Source organism: Pteropus vampyrus, unplaced genomic scaffold (assembly GCF_000151845.1).
Source record: "Pteropus vampyrus isolate Shadow unplaced genomic scaffold, Pvam_2.0 Scaffold61, whole genome shotgun sequence".
In the NCBI taxonomy this organism is placed as follows: Eukaryota; Metazoa; Chordata; class Mammalia; order Chiroptera; family Pteropodidae; genus Pteropus; species Pteropus vampyrus.
In genome coordinates this window covers 1,080,131-1,103,795 of record NW_011888842.1, presented here as the reverse complement: position 1 = coordinate 1,103,795, position 23,665 = coordinate 1,080,131, and the positions used below count along the sequence as shown (strand labels likewise).

The 23,665-nt window shown below is 46.4% G+C and overlaps 1 protein-coding gene across 8 annotated transcripts in view; it reads left to right on the top strand.

The window, feature by feature from the left end:
- Positions 1-23,665, top strand: part of WHRN (whirlin) — an 83,714-nt gene that overhangs the window by 42,611 nt on the left and 17,438 nt on the right. For 6 of the 8 annotated variants that reach the window (XM_011360951.2, XM_023531091.1, XM_011360949.2 and 3 more), the window contains 4 exons: positions 18,666-18,868; positions 19,961-19,997; positions 21,211-21,423; positions 22,265-22,474. In XM_011360951.2, coding sequence (XP_011359253.1) covers positions 18,666-18,868; positions 19,961-19,997; positions 21,211-21,423; positions 22,265-22,474 — 663 coding nt within the window. The remainder of the gene's footprint in view (positions 1-18,665; positions 18,869-19,960; positions 19,998-21,210; positions 21,424-22,264; positions 22,475-23,665) is intronic. The other 2 variants (XM_011360947.2, XM_023531092.1) reach the window with 2 other exon arrangements.

The window sequence follows — 23,665 nt, the reverse complement described above, 5'->3', positions numbered from 1 at the left end:
TGGACTCATTTACAAAAAGGAGAAAATATATACGTCTGCACACACAGGTAGATACAGACGTAAATAGAATTGTGTGTGTGTGTGTGTGTGTGTGTGTGTGTGTGTGTGTGTGTGTGTGTGTGTATCAGTGAGTATACATATAATTCTCTATCCATAGAGAGGGGCTAGAGGCAGGAACACCCCAATTAAAATGGGTACACCTAGCACCCAAATCTTAGTTTCTAAGTACTATTCTCAAATAAAAAGACCCTGGGCTATTTGTAGGAGTGGTTGATTCCAGGTCTAGGGTAGGGAAGGTACAAGATGAGCCCAAAATGGTACAGAAAGTAAGGATGTGCTGCCAAATCAATCAGCCAGCCAATCGGCATATCAAATGTGTATAGTGCTCACCTGAAGAGCTCCCAGTGCCCAAAGGGGAATACAATAAATATCCATGAGTCCATACTAATGTAGTTACATAAAGAACTGAATGAATAAATAAATAAATGTAGAAAAAATAAGAAAACATCACCGTTACAGTGATAATCGCCAGAAGCAAAATGCACCCATGGATGCTAAATAGCAGGCAGAAGTTCAAGCAGAAACAGGATTTTTTTTTGCATAGTTTCAAAGTATCTCTACCAATATATTTTGTAAGTGGAGAACCCTGGCAGGTACCAACTAAGCCAAATGTAATACATATTTTTTTAAGATCTTGACTTTTTTTTCTCTAATTGTAAACATAATACTTGCTAATTGTAGAAAAGTCAAATAAGACCCTGCCTTGTGCTGCAGGGGGTCCTTCCTCCCCTGCTGCTGTCCAGCCCCAGGCTCAGCAGTTGGCATGTCCTTCCAGACCTTTTTCTACCTGGCCTGTTGTACACACAGTGTCCTGGGGAACCTGCTTATTCATTCTGTTCCTTTTATGACACAACTATCAGCTTCTTAGAAAATTGCTTCCTTCCTCAGATCAGAACCTGACATCTCTGATTTATAAGATTTCGACTAAGTTGTTGCCACTTCGGAGTATGGAGATGGGCTTCCTCAAAAGTAGAAGCACAAAAATGTAGCAAAAGTGCATTTCAGAGGTGCTGTTATTATCATTCTTCACTATTGCAATTTAATTCCTATAATGTTCTTTTTTGCAGTCAGAGAGAGAAAACACATAAAGGAGAAATGACAAAATGTCTCCTGTGCCCATCGGTTTTCTCATCTTCCTAGAGCAGGCTTTGGAGAGAGCCTTGTTGGCTGGGTGGCAGAGAGGGACGGCTGTGTCCCTCCCCTCAGGGCCTTGTGGATCTTTCTTGTTGATGGAGCACCGCAGGCATTTGTCTGGGGAACAGAGCGAGGTGTGTGCGATGCAGTACCTGGATGCGTGGTCCTCCATGCGTTCTGCATGGAAATCGTGTTGATTGGGGTGGGTGGGAGTTGGAGATGCAGGCAGTGAAGACTGCTGGTGATGTACCCCAGGTGATGTACCGACTGAGCATTGGTGAGAGAAATGGTGACAGTGAACGTTCACTGGGTGATAAGTCGAGACCCGCTAAGCTCTTTTTTGTCCCACCTTAATGAATCCTTAAACAATCCTGTACTTCGCTGAAAGATGAGCAGACTGAGGCACAGAGAGGTCATGCCTTACTCAAGGTAACACAGCAAGGAAGTGGTAGAGCTGGAGTAGGGATCAGCCCCAGAACCTCTCATTAGTCACTAGACCTTATAATCCTGAACTTGTGTGATGGAGAAAACAAGTGGACTGACAGCCCTTGGCTGCCAGGCACTCAGCCCTCTGTGATTCTGCTGTCATCATAGAGGCGACACTTGCCCAGTGTCTCCACACACTCTGCTTTTGGATTTGAAACCTGGAGGATTCTTATGGCCATTCAGAATGTGTTTAAGTGAGAACACGATGGAAATGCAGAAGATTCGGCAGCATGAGGGTAGTAATAATGATAATAGTAGGAAGTAAGTGAAGGTGGAGCAGGCTTCCAGTTATTTCTAATTGATGGTAATAATAATAGTCATCACAGCATTTGGGAACTGCTCCCTCTGTTCCAACCTGGGGGCTTAGTGAGTGCTCTGCCTGCCCAGAGTCATTTAGTCCTCCCAGCAATGAGGCATTAGTATCATCCCCATTTTAGAGATGGCAACTGAGGCCCAGAGAGGTTAAGTAACATGCCCAAGGTCACAGAGCTAGTAGGTGGAGGAGCTGGGATTGGAACTTAGGCGGGTCCACTGCTTAGTCACAGAAATCCTGTTCCCACTTCTTTCTTCACACCTTCTCTGGCCAACCCCAGTGGCTCCTACAGAACTTTCAAAGGGCTTCCCCTTGCAAAGTGGTCCTCAGGCAAACTGATGGACAGCAAAAGACACAGTGTGATGTTTCTGAAGTCTACATAATCACCACAGCATGAAAGCAGTTACTGACCAATCGACCAGCCCAGTTCTGTCCAGGTGCTTTCTGAATCATCTTGTTCTGTCCTTATCGTGACTCCAAGAGGAGGTTCTGATTGTCAACATTTCCATTTTATGGATGAAGAACCCGAGACTCAGTGAGATTAAGCAACTTGCCCCAAAGCATGCTCTTAGTTGGCAGAGAATCTATGATTTGAATGCAGGGCTCTCTGAGGCCTTGTGCTCGCCACTTGCTGACGAGTGCATTGCTGCTGAGGGGGACAGCTGAGCACAGAAGTCAGACCGCCTAGGGGTGGTAAGGCGGATTTTATTTTACATTGGGAAGGGTTTCGTTCGTATTTCTCTGCCTCCAAATCCAATGCTCTTTTGTTTCCCAGGGCAGCAAATAATACATATCTTGCATGCCAGCACCATTTAATTAGTGTGGCTGCAGAAGTGTTTGTACTGCGTGGTTCCAACTGGGCTCTGCAAGGAATAATGCTTAACTCAAGCTCAGGATCACTCAAGAGTGTCTGTTGGGAGCAGGAAGAGAGACCTATGGCCAAGATGGTTGCATGTGTGCCATCGCCACGTGAGAGCAGAGTCTAGCTCAACTTTTAAGATTATTTAAATAAGAATGTGTGACCAAAGCTATACTTCAGCAAGAAAGTGTTATCTGGGGAAAATTAATAATAATCATAATAATAATAGCACTCATTTCTCATACCTATTGTCCAAGGTCACAGGAAGGTGCTGGCCAGGGTCATAGGCCTGGCTCTCCCCGCTGACACTCAGTCCTGCAGTTTCCATCCTGGGTCCTGCCTCCTGGGCATAGGGGCAGTCTCGTGTTACCCCTCCAGGAGGGAATAAACCCAAGGCTGTTCCTTCCAGTTCCTCACTGGCACGCCAGCCCCAGCCCTATAGAGCCCTGCTGGGAAGAATCACAGCAGAGCAGCCCCTGCCTGCGATGGAGACTCGACAATCTCCTGGCTCTTTAAGCAAGAGGTGGGATAATAACTTTCATGTGATCGCTGAGCTCCAGCTTGGAGGATGGTCTTGCCTCCCTTCCAGAGCTTGTTCTCGGGGCTGCCTCTCCCTGAGGGGCAGCGGCCGGCCACCTTGTGCTCCTGGGCAGGGGTCCAGGAGCCATGAACCTCAGAGAAGGCATCTTGCTTCCTTTCTCAGGGACGGTGGAGGAGAAACTGTGCTGCCTGTGGATTCCAGGCTCTCTAAAATAATGATAATAATAGTACCACCAGCTATGTCCCAGGTACTACATTGTCAGGGTTCAATGACCTATACATGTAAAGTCCAGCCTCTGGCACATGATAAGCACCCCCCAAACGGTAGCTCTGATGGTTGCGAATGAGTTTCATTATCTATGTGAGTGTAGATGCTGGCGGGTGAGACTGGCCCGTAATGACATCTGATAATGAGTCCGCACTGAGGATGAACAGCTTTCCCAGGGAGCCGGGAGGTGATTTGTTTCCCGAGAAACCTGGCACAGCTGGGTGACTGTTTTAGCCTGTCCCCACTGGCTGTGTCACATTCTCCATCCTCTGTAGGATACTCTCTTAGCTGAACTGGCCTCTTTGTGAACTGGCCTCTGAATTGGTGTTTAATAAATTGCAAGAGTTCAAGTTGCTTCGTCCCACCGCTTGGTTTTTAAAGGGCCCCCGCCAGGCCAGGGCAGTAATTTCTCCCAGGCAGGCTATTTCCTGAAAGAGAAATGCTTAGTGTCCACAGGGAGGCTCTTCAGAGGAGGAACCCAGCTGTGGCTTGCCCGGGTCACAGGAAAGGGTGAGAGCATTCATTCAGGTACCCAGGGCCACCAAGACCCATGCTGTCCTCCTGAGGGAGATGGTCGGCAGGGCTGGCTGCAGATTTATTTCTAATTTCTTCTTCCTAAGTGGTCTGGAAATGCTGGTGGCTGACCAGTCAGTTGCCCTTCTGGCTCCACACGTGTCCATGCCAGGGTCAATGCCTGCACGCTGGGGATGTACATGATTTGCTGGATCTGAGGTCAGCCTGTTCCTCCATTTCATAGGAGCATTCACTTGGTCAGCAGCTTTCAGAGGTTGGGTGTCCAGCAACCGGGGTGGGGCCATGCTCTCGAACTATTAACCTAGACCCTTTAAGGGATTTAATTTCTTTTTAATTTTAATAACTTTTAGCTACTGAAGTAATAGGTTCAATACCTGACACATACAGACACATACAGAAAGTAAATGGATCCAGACGTTCTATCTCCTAGAGTCATCCTTTATTAGCATAGTTTTTTAGATACAATTCACATATCATAAAAATCACCCTTTTTTTAGTGTACAAAGCAGTGGTTTTTGGTATATTCACAGGGTGGTACAACCATCTTCACTAATTTCAGAACATTTCATCAACCCCCTTCGAAAAAATTCCTGTACCCATTAAGCAGTCATTCTCCATTTCTGTCTCTAATTTGCCTGTTTGGGTCATTTCATATCAATGAGTCATAGTAATGTGGCCTTTGTGTCTGGCTCCTTTCACTTAGCCTAACGTCGTAGCATATATCAGTAAATTCCTTGTTAAGGCTGAATAATATTCTGTCATATAGCTATTCCACATTTTGTTTATCTGCTCATGAGCCAATAGACATCTGGGTCGTTCCTATCTATCCGTTAGCATCTGGATGTAGCCTCTTTGGTTTCTTTCTCTGTACATTTTTACATGACTGGTATTATATAGTATATACTATTTTGCATCCCACATTTTTCACTTGCATTTTCCCACGTAATAAAACACTTCAGTGTGCCTTGTGATAGCTGCATGGTAACATTCCATCCCGTGGCTGAGTTATAATGTACCTAACCATTCCCTTGAAATCAGCTGTTTAGTTGTTTCCAATGGAAATAAGGTTTTAAAAGGAGCAACAAATGAGAGAAACCTCAGATCTTTCCAGAAGGAGTTAAACTGCCTTCAGGTCTATCTGTGCTAGCAGGCTGCAGGGTCCAGTAGGGGACAGGAGTGACTTATCCCAAATTACCAAGAGACATGGATTGGACTGGTTGGTATACAGAAGGTGCTTCTCGGAGGTGGCACAGCAGAGCAGTCAAGGACCTGGGCCATTCTTCCCCAAACATTGAGGGGGGTGTTTCATGTCATGCCCTTCCTGGACACAATTTTACTTCTCTTTTTAGGGTTTTTTTTATTTTTGCCCTCAACATTATGGTCTTTATATACAATCCAGAGAGCCCAGAAAATGAATAAAGAGCTTGACATTAAAATCGTTTGGCATTCACCACTCAGAGGCAATCCTGTGAACATTTTGTCATATTCCTTCCCAGCCCCTTTAATGCAGTCGAAGACAACATTAGAGGGACAATTTTAAGATAATGTTAAAAAATCCGAATTCAAAAGTAAAGCATTATTCATTGTGGAAGATGTAACAAATCCTACACTTAAAGAAAAACTAGTGTAACAGGTTTGGTGTGCGTCCTGCCAGACTGTTATGCTTACGTGGAATGCGATGTAGATAAAGATAGTTCAGCAAAACTAGGATTAGACTGTTTGCTTTCTCCTCAACCCTCTATGACAATGCAGCATTAAGATCTTTCCATATCAGAAAGGCATTTGCAAAATATGAAGTTACAGAGCGGTGTTGTATGATCTCATTTTTGCTTTTTTTGTTTTTTTTTTCAGAAATACATTCATTTATACATACATACGTGAAGAGAGTTCATGAGAAAATGTCCAAGAAATTGTAAATGGTGTTACTTCTGAGTCTCATGCTGGGGGCCTGAGATGTATTTTTAAGGGTAGGGGGCTTTGGGGAAGTATGATTTTTATAGTTTGTATATACCCCCTTTTTACTGTTTGACTGTTTCTACTATGTGGTTATGTTGGTTTTTATAATTTTAAGATTTAATTGGAAAAAATCATTATATGTCATACATATTCCACAACATTATTTTTTATGACTTGACAATATCACTTTATGGATATACCATATGGTATTTGACTGATCAGTTCCTAGACATTTCGGAGGAGGTCCAGAGTTTTTTGGATCATCAACATGATCATCTTCTTGGAGTTAATTCCTAGAAGTAAAGTTACAAAGATGTTTGCACCATTTTGACAAATATTTCTTAGCAAGTTTGAACCAAGGTGTACTCCAACTGACAGCAAAATGCCAGATGCCTTGTTAACCCTTCCTCACCCAGATGGAGTGGTGGAGGCCTTTTGATGTTCATTTCTATTCGGCTAACTATAGTATCCACCATGTTTGAGCACCACTCATATGGTAGACAGAATAAGGAGCCCCAGAGATGTCTAAATCCTAATCCCCAGAACCTGTATATATGTTCCATTATATGACAAAGGGAAATGAAGATTACAGATGGATTAAGATTGCTCATCAGCTGACTTTGAGATAGGGAGATGATCCCGGATTATCCAAGTGGCCCCAGTGTGATCACAAGGGTTCTTAAAAGTAGAAGAGGGAACCAGAAGAGAGAATCAGAGAGATGGCCACGAGAGGAGGACTTGGCCTAAAGATGCTGGCTTTGAAGGTGAAGGGATGTGGCCACCAGCTACGAAATGTGGGTGGCCTCTAGAAGCTCAGAAAAGGGAAGGAAATGCACTGTGCCCCAGAACCCCCGGAGAGGAACTCAGCCCCGCTGACATCTTGATCTCGGCCCACTGAGACCCATGTTGGACTTCTGACCTCCATAACTTCAGGATAATAAATTTGTGTTCTTTTAAGCCACTAAGTTTGTGGTAATTTGTCACAGCAGCTATATGAAGCTAATACAGTACATACTGTATCCTCAACACCAAGCGTAGTGCTGGCCCTTAGGAGGTACTTGGTTCTCTTCCAGACGGTTCAATATACTTACTCACTTGCCCAACCCTACAAGACACAAAAGTAGTTTCATAATTGCCTAATGCATACCCTTCTGAAAAACAAACCTACTAAATTGGGTTTCAGATTTGTTTGCAATTCATTTTGTCTTTAAACCAAGGTTTTAGAGTCAAAGGACTGTGTTGTTTGAGCTAGTTATTTCTTTTTCTTCTTCAGCTTAGTTCTGTTATTCATTAGAAATAGGTTCGTTTGTTTTTGCTTACATTCAATAGGGTTCCCCCCATCTTTATTTAGTTAATTTTACTTTTTGAGTAACTACAACATCAAAATTATACAAAAAAGGTAAACTCAGAGTATCACTTCTCTCTCATGTCAGTTCTACCCACTCCCACCCACTCCTTGCAAGTATCTAAATAAACTAGTTTTGGGGTTTTTCCTGTTTTGTTCTGAGGTTTTGTTTTGTTGCAAAAATAAGCAAGTATATTTATACTTTCTCCTTTCTTATTTGAAAGGCAATATGCTGTAAATATTTTTTTGCACTTTAATTTTAAAATTTAACCCTTCTACCTTGTAACAATTGCTTCGGCCTACATTATAAATAACCCCTAGGAAAAAAATAATTTAATATTCTGGAATTCACTTCATGCCAGTGCACAGAAAATCTTTGCCAGTCTTTTTTATAGCTGCATAGTGTTCCACTGTGTGTCTCTACCACACTTTGTTCAACCATTCTTCTCTGTGTGGGCATTTAAGTTGTTTTCAATATTTTACAATCACAAACAATGTCACTACGAGTAACTGTGCATATACATCTTACTTTTGGAAGTATATTTTCAGGGTAAATTTTTAGAAGTGGGATTTCTGGATCAAAAACACAATATTGCCAAATTCTACTCCATAAGGGTTGTTCCATCCTGACTTCTCACCAGCCATGTATGAGCATGCCTGTGGCCTCACAGCTCTCTGACAGGCATTGTCAGGTTTTCAGTTGTTTCCAATCTGATAGGTGAGAAATGATATCCTGATGTAGCTTTATTTTGCAATTTATTATGAGTGAAGTTGAACATCTTCCATAAGTTACTGTTTTTTATGTCTCTTTTTGTAACCTGTTCATGTTTGATTCGTTATCCTTTTTCTATCAGGATTTTAGATTTTTTCCCCTAAAATTTAAGAATTGTTTATGTATTAGGGCTAATTAGCCCCTTATCTGTGATATATATTGCATATATTTTCTCATCCATTGTCATTTTTTTGACTCTGGTTGTAAAGTTTTTTTTACTGTTACCTAGTTTAATTATCAGTCTTTTCTTTCGTTGAATCTGAGTTCTCCTTATGGCCAGGATGGAGAGAATTTTATCCATTTTTTTTCCTTTAATACTTGTAAATACATTTTTCTCTTTAGATCTCTGATTTGTTTGGCATTTTTCTTGCGTAGGATATGAAATATAGATCTAATTTATCTCTTTCCAAATGGCTATATAATTATCCCAATGCTACTCATTAAAAAGCTCATCTTTGTCACCGAGATTCGTGCTGCCCCCTTCATCATACACTGCATTTCCATGTGTCCTTGGGCCTTTTTCTAGTCTGTTCCCCTGTCTGTCTGTCTGCTTAGGAATCAGTGCCACCTGTTGGAATTACAGAAGCTTTAGAGCAGGTCTTAGCATCTGGCACCTCCTTGTGCAGCCCTTCTCTACCAGGGTTTTCATAGTCATTCTTGAATTTTGATTTTTTTTTATTAAAAATATATATCTTTTAATTAATAGACTTATTTTTTACAGCAATTTTAGATCAACAGAAAGATCAAGCAGAAAATACAGAGTTCCCATATACCTCCTCTCCTCCCCACCCTGCCCACACACAGTTTCCCCTATTATTAACATCTTGCATTAATGTGGTACATTTGTTACAATGATGAGCCAATATTGATACATTATTATTAACTAAAGTCCATAGTTCACATTAGGGTTCACTCTTGGTGTTGTATGTTCTATGGGTTTTGACAAATGTGTAATGTCATTTACAATTACAGTATCATACAGCCCTAAACATCCATCCCCTGTGCTCCACCTATTCATCCTTCCTTCCCCGAACCCTGGCAGTCTTGGACCTTTTTACTGTCTCCATATTGTGCCTTTTCCAGATGTCACAAAGTTGGAATCATACAGTGTATAGCCTTTGCAGACTGGCTCCTTTCAACCTAGCAATATGCATTTAAGACTCTTCCAAGTGCAGTTTTAATTTTTTCACATGAACTTTTATATCAGCTTATTTAACAAAAGCTTATTGCTGTTTTTGTTGGGGTAAGGTTAACTTTTCAGCCGAGAGAACTGACATCTTGATACTGAATCCTTTCTGTTCAAGAACAGGGTTTGTGTGTATTCGTTTGTTTTTCTATTTTTTGAGCCCATTTTGAGTGTTTAAAGTTTTTATTACGTAAGTGCTGCACATTTATTATTATTTTTATTACTAAGAATTTTATCTCTTCTGTTGCTATTATAAATGGGGTTTCCCCTGCTAGTACAGCTTCTGACTGGTCACCGTTTGTGTATATGAAGGCTGTGGACTTGAACTTGAGAACTCTGATTCTTGCAGGTCTGCAGAGCAGCACGAAGCAGGTGAGAGGGCTGGATTCCGGGCCAGTTTTGCCCTGACTGATTGGGGACCTTGGGTTCATGCTATCCCTCCTCTACCCCTCACCTCAGTTTTTTTCTTTTCCAAAACAAGGGGATGGGTAAACATGCACCATTTTTCAGAGCGTAGTTCCAACCAAAACAAAATTGCAATTTGTGTTTTTACCTCTTTGCCTTCTATTTGATTGAAAAACTGGGTAGTCTTTCTTTGCTGCAGTGCACAGAGCCAGGCTCTGGGTACCCAGCTCCCTACATTCCCTGGCCTTGTCAAACTAACCTTTACATAAATGGAAAATGTCTCCTGCCTGTCTGCAAAAACCGAAAGGGGCAAAGGGACTAGCTTGCTTATGTGTATGCCTGCTTATCGTTGGTTCATTTAATCATTTATTCACTCGTTTACTGTTTCTGTCAGGCATTTGTTGGGTGCCTCCCATGTGCCATGCAAGGAGGTAGCGGTACATAAGCCCTGACCTTAATGCTTACAGTCTAGCATGATCTCAAGCCATGATGAGGGCTGTAGGATGTGCCGCAGTGTGCTCTGGGGCGGTGGGAGGGGGAGACTAGGGATATCTGCCTTAAAAGAGGTGGTCAGAGAAGGCCTCTTGGAGGAGATGTTATTTGAGTTGAGATTTGAAGGTTGAATAGGAATCATCCAGGTAAGGAGTGGAAGGAAAAATCCTTTGGGCAGAGGAGCAGCATATGCAAAGGCCCTGGGGTGGGAAAGGGCTCCATCCATTCATAGAACTGAGAGATGACAAGTGTGGATAGCTTGGGAAAAGCTGGAGAAGTATGATGAGATGGATTAGCAGGGTAAGACCCCTCTTAGGCTAGGTAAAGGAGCTTAGACGTCAGTGGGGGAGTTTTAAGAAAGATGTGGAAGATCAGATTTGTAGTCAAATTGATCAAATCAATCTCTTTGCTACACAGAGAGGTTTATTAGTCAGGACTCTCCAGAGAGATAGAACCAATAACATAGAAGATAGATTGATAGATATATAGATGGATAGATAGATAGATAGATAGATAGATAGATAGATAGATAGATGATAGACCAGACAGACCAGACAGACAGACAAAATTTATTATAGAAGTTGATTCATGCAGTTATGGAGACCGAGAAACCCTACCACCTGCTGTCTACAAGCCAGAGAACCAGCCAAGCTGGTGGTGTAATTCAGTCTGAGTCAGAAGGCCTGAGACCCAGGGAGCTGATTTTGAAAGTCTGAGTCCAAAGGCCAAAAACCGGGGCTGGTGCTGTAAATCTTGGTCCGAGTCCTAGAGCCTGAGAGCTCGGAGCCCCGACATCCAGAAGCAGGAGAAGAGGGATGTCTGAGCTCCAGCAGAGAGAGTAAATTCTCCCTTCCTGCACCTTTTTGTTCAGGTCAGGCCCTCAGTGGATTGGACGATGCTCACTCACACTCGGTGAGGGTGGTCTTCTTTACTCAGTCTACCAATTCACATGCTGCCCTCTTCCAGAGACACTCTGAGAGACACATCCAGAAATAACGATTTCCCAGCTATCCGGGCATCCCTTAGCCTAGTCAGGTTGACACATAAAATTAACCATCAGAAGTGTTGGAGGGTGGTAAGGGTAAGGGTGGAGCAGGGAGGTGGGTCAGGAGGGCCATGACAGTGGTCCAGGTGAGAAGCTGTGGTGGCTGAGACCAGAGTGAATTTAGTCGAGACAGAGGGGAGTTAATGGATTAGAGATCCTTTTAGAAAGGAAGGTAAAATCCGGTGTGCTTGATGATGGACACAGTAGATTTGGAGGTTTGGAGCCTCGAGCACTGATGGAGGGGACTAGGAAGAGGTCAAGGCTTCGGTCTGGGCCACTAGCATTTAGAGCTGTGCTGCTCAGTACGGCAGCCACAGTCTCATTTGGCTATCAAAATGGAGCTAGTGTAACTGGGGAAATGAATTTTTAATTTTATTTAATTTTCATTAATTTAAATAGCAGTAGCTGCTATATTGGACAGCGCAGATATAGAACAATTTCATTATTGCAGAAAGTTCTTTTGACAGAGCTGGTTTAGAGTGCCTTTGAGTCATCTAAATTGAAATGATGAATAGGCAAATAAAAGTCTGCGGCTCAGAAAAGCAGCTGGGCTGGATTCAACTCCTACTCTGCTACTTGCTTGCTAGGTGGCTTTGAGCAGGTGACTTTTACCTCTCTGAGCCTCACTGCCCTCATCTATAAAACAGGATACCATTCCATGCCTTGTGTGGTGCTCGTTAAGTTTAGAGCTAAATTGTATGTGGTAGTTGACCTCGCGAGGCACTCAGTGGGGTGGATAGCTGTTATTCCTCCTGAGTTTGACTTCTGTGATTGCTCTGATGTGTTTTCTTGGAAGTGGGACTCTCCTATGAGAAGAACTCAGGAGTGGCTTCTCTGCCCTAGCTCTGACCTTGAAATGACCTTGGGCAAGTCTTTCCTCCTCTCTGGGCCTCAGTTTTTCCATTGGTGACCTGGGGGTTAGAGCAGGCTTTCATTGAGTGCTGCCCATGTCCTGAATAGAGTAAGCAAGCACTGACAATAGATGTGCTAACATCAGAAGAAGGAACCAGAAGGAAGCAAAAGTCATACTGGAAGTTAGCAAGCATTGGCTTTGCCAGTTCCGTCCATGGTGTTTCTGATTGGCTTCTGCCGTGTGGGGGCACTAAACCAGAGAGTGTTGTATGAAGGGCTCCCCCAGACCCTACCTGTAACTCCAGCTTGCTCCAGGAACCTTCTTAGCTTTTACCTTAATCCTTTTTTTTTTTTTTTAATGTGGATGAGGTTTACTAACTTCTGAACTGTTGAGAAAGCTAACATTGTCTCATTAAAACTGCATTGCTCACTTGCACCCCCACCCCTAAAAAAAGCCCATTAAAGTTTCATACCTGACATGGAAGACTATTAAAGATTTATAATTGCAATAAAACTCTTCAGCCGAATTTGAATTTTCATTGCACTATTGCCACAGTCAGCGGGGTTCTGATTTGAAGCCTCAAAATCCGTTTCAGTCAAGCCTTGGGGAGGTGGTGAAGATGGCCTAAGCCGACTTCTTTCAGGCCCCTGTCCCAGCATGCTCGCACTGTGCTCCATGTCCAGGGAGGATGGGTTCCTGTCTCCCAGCTCAGCACACAGATCGAGTTGTCCGCTGCAGGTATCTTTCCTGACAGCCTCTGGCGAGGGAGCTCGGAGCTATTGCCATCCTACCACAGGTTCTTTTGGCTCATTTGTTTTCAGTTCCCTCCATCAGGCATGAATAGAGCGCCTACTGTGTGCATGGCAGGAAGCCTGGAGCTGAGAGGTCCATGGAAGAGATGGAGGAAGAATAGGCTGGTTTTTCTTGAAGGCGGGATTAATACTGGTTGGAACAGGATGGCAGAACAAAAGCCAGATGCCAGCATATGTCACTTCACTTCCAACTTCAGTCTTCTCATCTGTAAAATGGGAATGTTGTCAACACATGTGGGTCTGTTAATGCCAAAGGCAGGGCCCAGAGAGGAGGAAGGTGGAAAGGTGGGGGTTATGGCATTGACAGACTCAGGAGGCAGAATCACAAGGTTTGGTTGATGAGTGACTGAGGGGTCACTTCAAGGGTAAGCATAGTGTTTCAAAAATGCACTGACATTTATTGAACACTTACTGTATGTTAGATACTGTTTTACATGCTTTTATAGGTATCTGTACAATAAATATTCATTGAATACCTACTATATGCCAGATGGTGTTTTAGGTACTGGGGATACAGTGGGGAGTTTAACTCATTTAATTATAAGACCTATGAGGTAGGCACCGATGCTATCCCCATTTTCCAGAGAAGGTAAGTAAGGCACAGGGAGGTTAGGAAATTACCTTAGGTCACACAGCTAGTAAGTGGCAGAGTCTGGGATTAGACCCAGAGGGCAGACTCCTGGGTCTGTGCTTATAACCACACACCAGATGGCCTCTCATTTAGTTCATATAACAGTTGGTGATCTCATTCCCATTATTTAAGTTCTTAGTGCAGTAAAATTATTTTCTCTGGGACTCGTAGGGTGTAAGACGGGATCCTTCACTGAGGTGGGCTCATTCCCAAACCTGCTGAGAACTTTCCGCTGCTCCAAGGGTCCCCTCAATGTTCCTCCGCTGCCTCAGACCCAGAGGAAGTAAATTCCTGCTTCCTGGTGGTTGGCCGAGTCCAGGGACAATTGGTGTCCTGTCCTTGTTGAAGTCCCTTCATGCTTTCCTCAGAGCGTCTCAGATCTGAGCCTGTCACTCGATGGGCTGTGGATGATGGAGGAGTCTTTCCTTAGCCTTGAAATGAAGGGCATTCCCATGGTCCGCCCTCTGCTCCTCCATCACTGGTGATAAATAGGATGCCGTGGTGACAAATAAAATAAAGCCGCCTTTATTCGTTCATCCTTCCATGTCCTCCCCATTGGCTCCCCAGTGGCAAGCTGAGCAATATTAGACACTCGATCATTGTTTGCACTTGTCTCTCCTTTCTCCAGGGGGTTGTGTCCCGATACGTTCTGGGCACTGTGGGTGTTTTCTTGGTTAGTTAGCCTCAGAATCTGGGCCTTGGCCCCAGACACATCTCTGTGCTTTTTGGGCCTCAGTCTCCCCATCTTCAGGGGGCCCCTTAGAAGGCCTGATGGTCACAGCATCTTCGCCTCTTTACTTTTTGCCTCGTTGACCCACATCGTCTATTAGCTTCAGTAGGTAAGAAAATGTAACATTTCAAGGAATAAAGACATAGAGCTTTTAGTTTTTTTTTGGCGGGGGAAAGAGCCAGATCGAGACCTTTAAACATGCCACCTCCAACTTCACGCCACACAAACCAAAGGGAAAGGGGCGGTAGGAAGAATCTGGGAAAGCTGGGCTCAAATGCTGGCTCATTGTTCACTTCCTGCATGACCAGCGAGTGATCTTGAGCCAATCACTTGATATCTCACCCCGTCCCCTCCATTTGGAAGGAAAGCGAATGAAAAGCTATTGAAAGCCTCTTGTGTGGTGTGTCAGGCTCTGTGCCAGGTGGTCCCATTTGATTCTCACAGCCACCAGGAATTGCTGGTAGTATCATGACCACTTTACAGATGAGAACACTGAGACTCGGACTGTACTAGAAAGCTGTGCAGGGCCACATGGCTACTACGTTTGGTAGCCTGACTTCAGAACTAGAGGCATCTTTCTGTTGCACCATAGGGATGGGACTCCATAGCAGCAAGGGGACACTGGACTTATCTGAAAGTGATTTGTGGACTCCGAATGACAGTGAGCGTACAGACACCTGTCCTACAAGGCTCCCAGACCTTGGGAAGCTTTACGACAAGCAGAGAATCTGAGAGAGAACTGGATATGGAGAAATGGGAATAACTCAGACCAACCCAGATCCTGCAGAAGACTGTGTGGGGACCCCAAGGCCAGCTCTGTCTAGAACTTTGGTTTTAAAACAGGCCTTGAAGGAAGAAGAAAGACAGGAAAGGACTGGAAAGAAATTGGGAAGATGGGCCCACGTGCCCCCATTCAGTTGGGGTTTCTTGATTATGACTGTTATTTCACACCTGTTCCCCAGGTGGATCACACGTGACCCCCCACACTGCCTCTCATGAGGGGGAAATGTGACTAGCACAACAAATCTGTGATTTAGCAATTATTAATGCTTAGGATGAGGCAGAAGCAAGTGGTGTGCTGGTCATTTACGGGACTGCATACATGACAGGTGCCAGGCTCAGGGTGAAGGGCAAAGTTTGGAAGCCATCGCACTAAATCAGCCCCACCCCAAGAACCATTGTCCCAGTGGTTGCTGACACTCCCACTCCAGAGTTGCCAGATTTAGCTAATGAAAATACAAGATGCCCATTTAAATTTGAGTTGCAGATAAAGAATACTTTTTTCGTGTGCATGTCCCATACAGTATTTGAGACGTTCTCTCCCTAACCTCGCTGTGCAAGGCCAGGTAGATACCTGTAGAATATAGTTGTCCCTTCCTTTGTTCTCGTAGGCCTGGACCCGTAGGGAGAGGCTTGCCCACAAAATGATGTCCTCACAGATCTTGTCTCTCAGATGCTACTTCCTTTAATTAAACTCTGGGATGAAATCATGTGTATGGGAAAGATTGAAATTGATTCCTTTTGCTTAATGAAAGCCAAAGCTATTGAGAGGGATACTTAAAAAAAAAAAAAAAAAAAAAAAAGCACTTCAGCAGATGACAAGTGCGGCCTGGGCTCCAGCTGTGGGGGCAGCTGGGCAGAGGGGGGAGGGGGAGGGGGAGCCGCTGCAGGAGGTTGGGATGGTTCATGACTTGAGTGCAGATGGGCCCAGCAGGAAGTGAGTTTCCCCTCCACTCTCAGTAATCTCCTTTGCCACAGCTCTGCTTCTTGGCATCCAGGAAATCCAACTGGAGAGACGCTGAGAGGGAGCTGCCGAGGCAAGGTGGGAAGTGGCAAAATCCATACCTTCATGCATACACAACTTATTGAGCACTTGCTGTGTGCCCAGCCCTCTCCAAGGAGTCTAGCTGCGGCTGCCTAAGTTCCCAGGGACCCAGAGTTCTCGACCAGGGAGCTCAGCGATACAGAAAAAGAGAGAATCAGGATATTGCTGGTGGCAGGAGAAATAGGTGCTGATGACTAGAAATTTGGAGGACAGTCTGGGCTAGCCACTCCCTTTTTATACCTGAGGAAACTGAGGCACAAAATCTATTGGGGGATTCATTTGAGCTCACATGGCATTGACGTTGCAGATCCAGTATTTGAACCCAGGTCTGATGGTCTTCGAAACCCTTAACCACACTACGTTGCTGCCTTCTGGATTGTGGGGGGGGGGGTCATTGGAATGGATGTCATGAAAATTAAAAGTAGAGGAAAAATTAACCTGGTGCTAGGTCTGAGGCCAGTTAGGATGTAAGTGCTTGGAGGAGGGATGGTGGCTCAGGAACCTAGGTGTGGAGGTGGAGGCAGGGACCCAGGTCAGGAAGGGGTGGAAGGAGGGAAGGATTGGGTGGGATTTCCTGAAGGGTCCGCTCAGGGAGAGTCGATGATGGAGATGGGCATTCAGATAGGGGTGCTGCAGCCAGGGCTGGGGAGTGCTGGCTGGAGAGTGGCTTTGGACATGCTGGGTTCGAAGTGATGCCATGTGTCCCAAGGCAGAGCTCCTGACAGCAGTCCAGTAGGAGAAGGCATTAGGGCCTTGGGGCCAGCCTGACCTGGGTCTGCACCCTAACTGTCCTCTTCACTATTTCTGTGACCACCTGTCTGAGCCTTCGTTTTCTCTCTGACGAGATGGAGAGCAATGATACCTAATCTGCAGGATGTTGGGGACGTTAAATAAGGAAAAATATGTAAAGAGACAGACAAGGTCCCTGGCACATAGTCAGCATCTGGTAGGTAAATAGCGGTTTGAAATTTGGGGCTACGGGCTGATGTAGTGTGCTGGTGCAGAGATGGTCTCAAAGCTAGGGATGGAGGGGAATGGGTATCTTACTTTTGATTCGTTTGATGAATTTTCATTAAATTCCCACTGTGTACCAGGCCCTGGGGATACTTTGTGGAGAAGCCGTTGGGAAAGCCCAACGATAGCACAAAATTGAGCTCGCTGTCGACTAGGAGCCTCGTGAGAGCAGGGGCAGGTTCGTCTTGCTGCCATGGCAGTTGTCTCAGCCCAGAGCCTGGCACCGAGTAGGTGTGCAGGAGGTGCTGTTGAGCGGGGTCGTGGAGGCCGAGGTGCACAGGGCCGTCTTTGGGCACGTCAGCGCTGGTGCAGAGGGAAGACAGAAAGTCGGAAAGTCTGAACCACTCGTTGTACTGGAAACTCCCCAACTGCAGGCGAGGTGTTAAAGACAGGAAACTGGGGACCGGGGTTTCAGTTCTCAGCCTCATCACCACATCTTCTTTTCTCCTCTTTTTCTTCCAAATTCTCATTTGGCTCATCTTTTCCACATCTTGCTTTGAAAAATGCTGGAAGCACCCTCTAGGGGTTGATCATGTGTCATCAGCAGCCTGGGAAGCTGGGGAGAAGGAAAAGCAGCCATGAATAACTGACTTTATGAGGCTGCCCTTCAAGGCCAAGTGGGAGGTGACCCCAGGCAGCCCTTTCCCAGCCGTGGGCCGTAGTCACATCTATTACAGGAAGAGAAACACAGGACCCTCCAAGTTTAAACATGCTGTAAGTCTTGTAGATATGCCCGTCTCACACTGCGGCATCTTCCCATCCAACCTCTTCTATTTTTGTCACATATTTTTATTGGAAGCCTAGGGTTTGTTTTTTTTTTTCCTCACTTCTTTATCCTTTCATTAAAAACGTGTTTTTACATTACGAAATAAAACTCCTTGCTTGTTGTAAGAATCCAAGCAATATGTTATACCTTTAACAGGAGGCTGGTTTTCTCATTTATTGCTTTTTTTTCTTGAGTAAATTAAAATCTTGTTTACATGTTACGGTAATATAAGAATGCGTACTTGAGGTAAAAATCTCAACAATGCAGAAGCGTAGAAGGCAATATCGGAAGTCTACCTTCACGCCTCTCGCCTCATCTTACCCCCAGTTCCACTCCCATTCTGGCCTCTGGGATGATTGTTGTTTTCTGGATAAGGGGACATTTGGGAATCTCATTGTTAACCCATCCTTCAAAGCCATTGCTAGATTGAGGGGAGGTGGCCCTTTCTAGTGACAGGAGCATGGGCTCAGGCACACTGGCTGTGTGACCCTCAGGCATCTACGTAACCTCTCTGAGCCTCAGTGACCTCCTTGGCACGCTGGCCAGGTGGAGGATTGGAATCAAGGCTCCAAAGCCCCTGGCATGAGTTGGTGTCCTGCAAACAGCCCGGGTGATTGTGTTGTGTTGTGTTCTTGGCAGGTTGGGGACCAGATTCTGGAGGTGAATGGGCGGAGCTTTCTCAGCATCCTGCATGACGAGGCGGTCAAGCTGCTCAAGTCATCCCAGCACCTCATCTTGACGGTGAAGGATGTCGGGAGGCTGCCCCATGCCCGGACCACTGTGGACGAGACCAAGTGGATTGCCAGTTCCAGGATTGGGGTCACCACCACGAGCTCAGCAGGGTCAGGCCACACTGCTCACTCTGAGCCCCAGGACCCCAGGCCTTTTCTGAAAGCTACATCCCTATCTGTAAAGATTGCACCAGTCCTCAGAGCCTTGGGTTCCACCACCAGGGTCCCTTTTGTTTATGGGCACAACCGTGGGCACATTCCTTGTGCTCTCCTGGCCTCAGTTTCCCATGGAAAGCTGAACTGCACGATAGAGCTCTCATTCTTTATTTGCCTCTGGCAAATTACTTAACTTATTTTTTGGCCTTTAGTTGCTTTGTCTGAAAAATGAGTCATAAACCCTGCCCCTCTCCCAGATCTGTAAATGAAGATCTCATGAGTTAACCTGGGTGAAAGGGTCTTGGACATCATAAAATGAGATCGAGGTGCCAGATGGCCCCGTAGTTGCTAATATTGTAATGTGTCGCCCTTGAATTTCCATCGGAAGTCTCAGACAGGGTGGTGGCCCTCCCAGATCCATACACTCTAGAGCGTTTCTCTCTCTTCCTTCCCTCCCTCCTTTTCTCTCCCTCCTTTCCTTTCTGCTCGCTCTCCCTTTTCACCTGCACGATATTAAATTTTTTTTTTAAATTCATTGTCTGCATTTAAAAAGATATCCGATTTTCTATTTTAAAAAGAAAAAACTGGATTTCTGGCTGGTTCTTTAAAATCAGAGATTCTGGCAGCCCGTGCCCACTTTTTATTTTTGTGAAAACATGGGCCAGAGCTGCACTGCACCTGAGAGTTGCATCTCCAGAGCTCCAGCTCACCCCTGTCTCACTCTCCTAAGGACTAGCCTGGCCCCGAGGCCACGGTCAGTTGCCCCTTATTCTCTCCTCTCCTTGTGTTACCTGCCTGGTCCTGTAGCCTTGGAACCAACTCGGGAATCCACCTTGCCTGGTTTTCAAAGTGCTCTCCAGTGGTTGACTGGGAGGCCAGAAGCCACCCATCTGTCCTGGGGTTCATGTTCCCCTGTGTAGCCCCCACGAGCGGAGCCCACGGTTTCCTCAAAGCATTGTTCATCCCGCTGCAGGTCAGCCTTGCCCTTGCCTGTGACTATCTGAACTGCTCAGACGTGCAGCTGAACATGCTTTTCTTTCTTGATAGGTTTCCTGGGGACCTCACCACAGAAGCAACAGATAAGGTAGGGTCCCTCCATGTGTGAGTATCCTCGGCTTCTTCTTAGCTTCCATACAGAGGGTGCAAGCGACTCACTTACACAGTTTCATCCATTTGGGCAGCCCGTTGGCTGTCCATACGTCCATCCTCCATTCCGTACACCCCTGCGAGAGCCGCCAGGTTCCAGGCGCCACCTCGGACACTTGAGTCAAAGCAATGAACAGAACTGATCAAATCTCTGCCTTCACGGTGGTCACCACCAGTGAAGGAGACACACGTGAAAACAAAACAAACCTACAGACACATCTGATCACAAAAGGTGTTCAGTGACATCAAGGCGAGGCACTAAGTGTTAGGAGAGAATGACAGATGAGACACTAATCTAGATGCGGGAGCGGAGAGGCATGGGCAAAGGCCGTCTGCAGTGCCGACATGACGTTTGGGCTGTGAACTGAACGTTAGATCGACGTTATGGAGATCAAAGTCTGGTGAAGGAGCGGGAGGGGCGGACGTAGTCAGAGGGCACAGCATGTGCCGGAGCCCTGAGGCAGGCAGGGGGCTTAGCTCGTGGGAAGAAAGGAGAGTGTGAGGGAATGCAGTGAGTGAGGGGACGTTGGGACCAGGGCGACAACGGGTGGAATGGCCAGATCACACAGGGCTTTGTGGACCACGTAAGAGGTTTGGCTGCTCACCTAATATCATGGGATGCTTAAGCAGGGAGCAAGATGAGGAGATTGTGTCTTTAGAAGACCATCCATATTAGCTGTTCTGTGTAGGTGACACAGAGAGGGGCAGAGGAGAGACCAGATGGCGTCTTAGACACAGTTGAGGATGGCAGAGACGGTGGTGGGGAGGGGTGGAGTGTGTGTGTGCTCATCTAAGCTATATTTTGGAAATAAAGTTACTGTTATCCCCAGTTTATTAGTATCCCCAAGGGAGATATTGAAACCCAGAGACTAAAATGGGAACCTTAATAACATTGCTCCCCTCTGAATGGTTGCAAGGATCTGAAGGGATAACATACGTAAAAGTGTCACGTAAGCCATAAAGCACTTTGCAGCTGCACCAGGCCACATACACTGAGAATGTTCTGACAACGTCCCCCGCGAGTTTGCTGGGAGGACCAACGCTGCTGAGGGACCAGCTTCATCCCTCGGCGGTGTGGTCGCTGACTTGTTCTGGCCACTTGGCTCCTGAGCAGCGCAGAATTCTCAGGCCTCTGTTTTCCTGTCTCTCAGCTGGGATTTTACAAGGGGCCAGCCGGCTCCCAGGTGACCCTGAGCAGCCTGGGGAACCAGACGCGCGTGCTCCTGGAGGAGCAGGCCCGGCACCTGCTGAATGAGCAGGAGCGCGCCACCATGGCCTACTACCTGGAGGAGTACCGTGGTGGCAGTGTGTCCGTGGAGGCCCTCGTCATGGCCCTGTTTGAGCTGCTCAACACCCACGCCAAGGTGACCTGCACCCCTCCGCGGGCAAGGCAGGAGGCTAGCAGGGCCTGGTGGGGGGCTGGCGGAGCCTGGCTTCAGCTCTTGAGGGCTCTGCATCCCTCCCTGCTTCCCTTAGTCCCCCACTACTTTCCTGAGAACCCACAAGGGGTCAGGCCTAACCTGTACCCTGGGCAGAGACTGGTGACCAAGACAGCCCTTTGCCCTGGGGAAGACCACAGACTCCTGGGAAGACAGTCAGTCAAAGTCCCTTGTGATTGGGGCCCTACACAGTGGCTTCCACTGCTGAGTGCACATTTAGAATCATCTGGATTGCTCTTAACAAGCACTGCCCAGGCCCCACTCCGGGTTGGTTGACCACACATCTGTGGATGGGAGCCATCCACAGGCAATTTTTACAAGCCCCCAGGTGACTGCCATGCTGCCAGCTTTGAGAACCCTGCTCTAGTGGAAATCTGAGTTTCTGAAGCTGTGTAAAGGAAGAAATGATTAAATCTACTGGGAGTGGTTACATTTGGGAAGACTTCACAGAAGAAACACAGTTTGGAAAGAACTAGGGGGAAGGGCATTCTAGGTAGAAGAGACAGCAAAGGCTTCCGGTGTGTTCAGGGAGTTGCAGTCATGCATGCATGCTAAGGTGCCAGGGAGGAGGAGTCAGATGATGCTGGCCCAGCATCCAGGGGAAGGTGTTTGGACTGTTCCTGAGGGCAGTGGGGAGCCATGGAGGGTTAAAGAGCTCCGGGAGGCCAGTGGTCAAATTTGCATGCAGGTCATTTGGGGTAACAGAGGGCCATCCCACCTGCTAGCGGGGCTCCCTGATGAGTGCCCTGCTTGTCCTCACCTCCAGTTCTCGCTACTCTCCGAGGTGAGAGGCACCATCTCCCCCCAAGACCTGGACCGCTTCGACCACCTGGTGCTGAGGCGGGAGATCGAGTCAATGAAAGCCCGGCAGCCCCCAGGCCCTGGGACTGGGGACACCTACTCCGTGGTCTCCTACAGTGACACGGGCTCATCCACAGGCAGCCACGGCACCTCCACCACCGTCAGCTCGGCCAGGGTGAGTGCCCCTGCCCTGTCACTGGGGTTCACGTCTGTGGAGTCAACAAACCATGGATTGAAAATAATTCGGAAAGAAAAAAATCCTAGAATGCTCTAAAAGGCAAAACTTGAATCTGCCCTGCCGAGCATTACACTGAATCCATGAGAAAGAAGTGGTGTGTAGGTGAACACTGCTGTGGCCCATATGCAAATATAGGTCATATGCAAATACTGTGCCATTTTATGTAAGAATCTTGAGCATCCACAGATTTTGGTATCCATGTGGGGTCCTGGAACCAATCCCTGCGGATACTGGGGGCGACTGTACTGGCTTTGAAGTAAGACCACCCCTTACCAGCTCCGTGCTTGCCTTTCTGAGCCTCGGTTTCTTCCCCTGTAAAAACCTCATAATTGTTATGTGCCTGCTGCGTGCCATGCACAGGTTCTAAGAGAACAGATGTGACCCTGCCTCATGGGGCTCACAGTCTGGGGGGTCAGGCTGAGGGAAAAAGGTAAAAGACACAAATAATAAGACAAACATTAAAAAAATAATGGCAATCTATGGGAGATTCTCATAGGAAACCGCTCCGTGCATTCATGGCAGTGGTCATGCGATTTGGGTCTTTTTCCAAAACATGCCCTCTTGTCGTGGAGCCCCAAGTTCATCCTGATTTTCTCCCAGACTTGCCAGCCCCCGATCTGGTCCATCTCAGGGCGTGGTTCTGCCCCAAGAATGCTCAGAGGCAAATTAATCCCAGGAGGCCTTGCAAGGAAAGGGCAGTGAAAGTGCCTTGCTATCCATCGTGGGAAACAACCAGTTGTGACCAGGCAGTGGGAAGAGCCAGGCAGGAAGTCAGGAGAGCTGGCTGGACTCCATACTCTTCTTTCCCGTCTGGATCATTTCTCACCTCCTATGGAAAGAGAAGGGAAAATCACGTTTCTCAAGCACTGTGGCTCCTAGATGCTGAAACGGGAGCTCTTGCGTGTGGAATCTCAGTTAGACTTGGGACAGATGAATAGTTAGTTGTGCTGCTGGAGAAGGAGCCGCTCTGAGGGTGTGGTGATGTGCAGGGCTGCAGACACAGGTGGTCAGTGGGTGCAGATGAGTTTGCATCCACCAGGAAACAGCCCTGGAGCATGCATGCCTTTCTTTTGCAGACCCCAACTCCAAGCGTGGCTTTTTTTTTTTTTTTTTAACTCTGGGAATCTG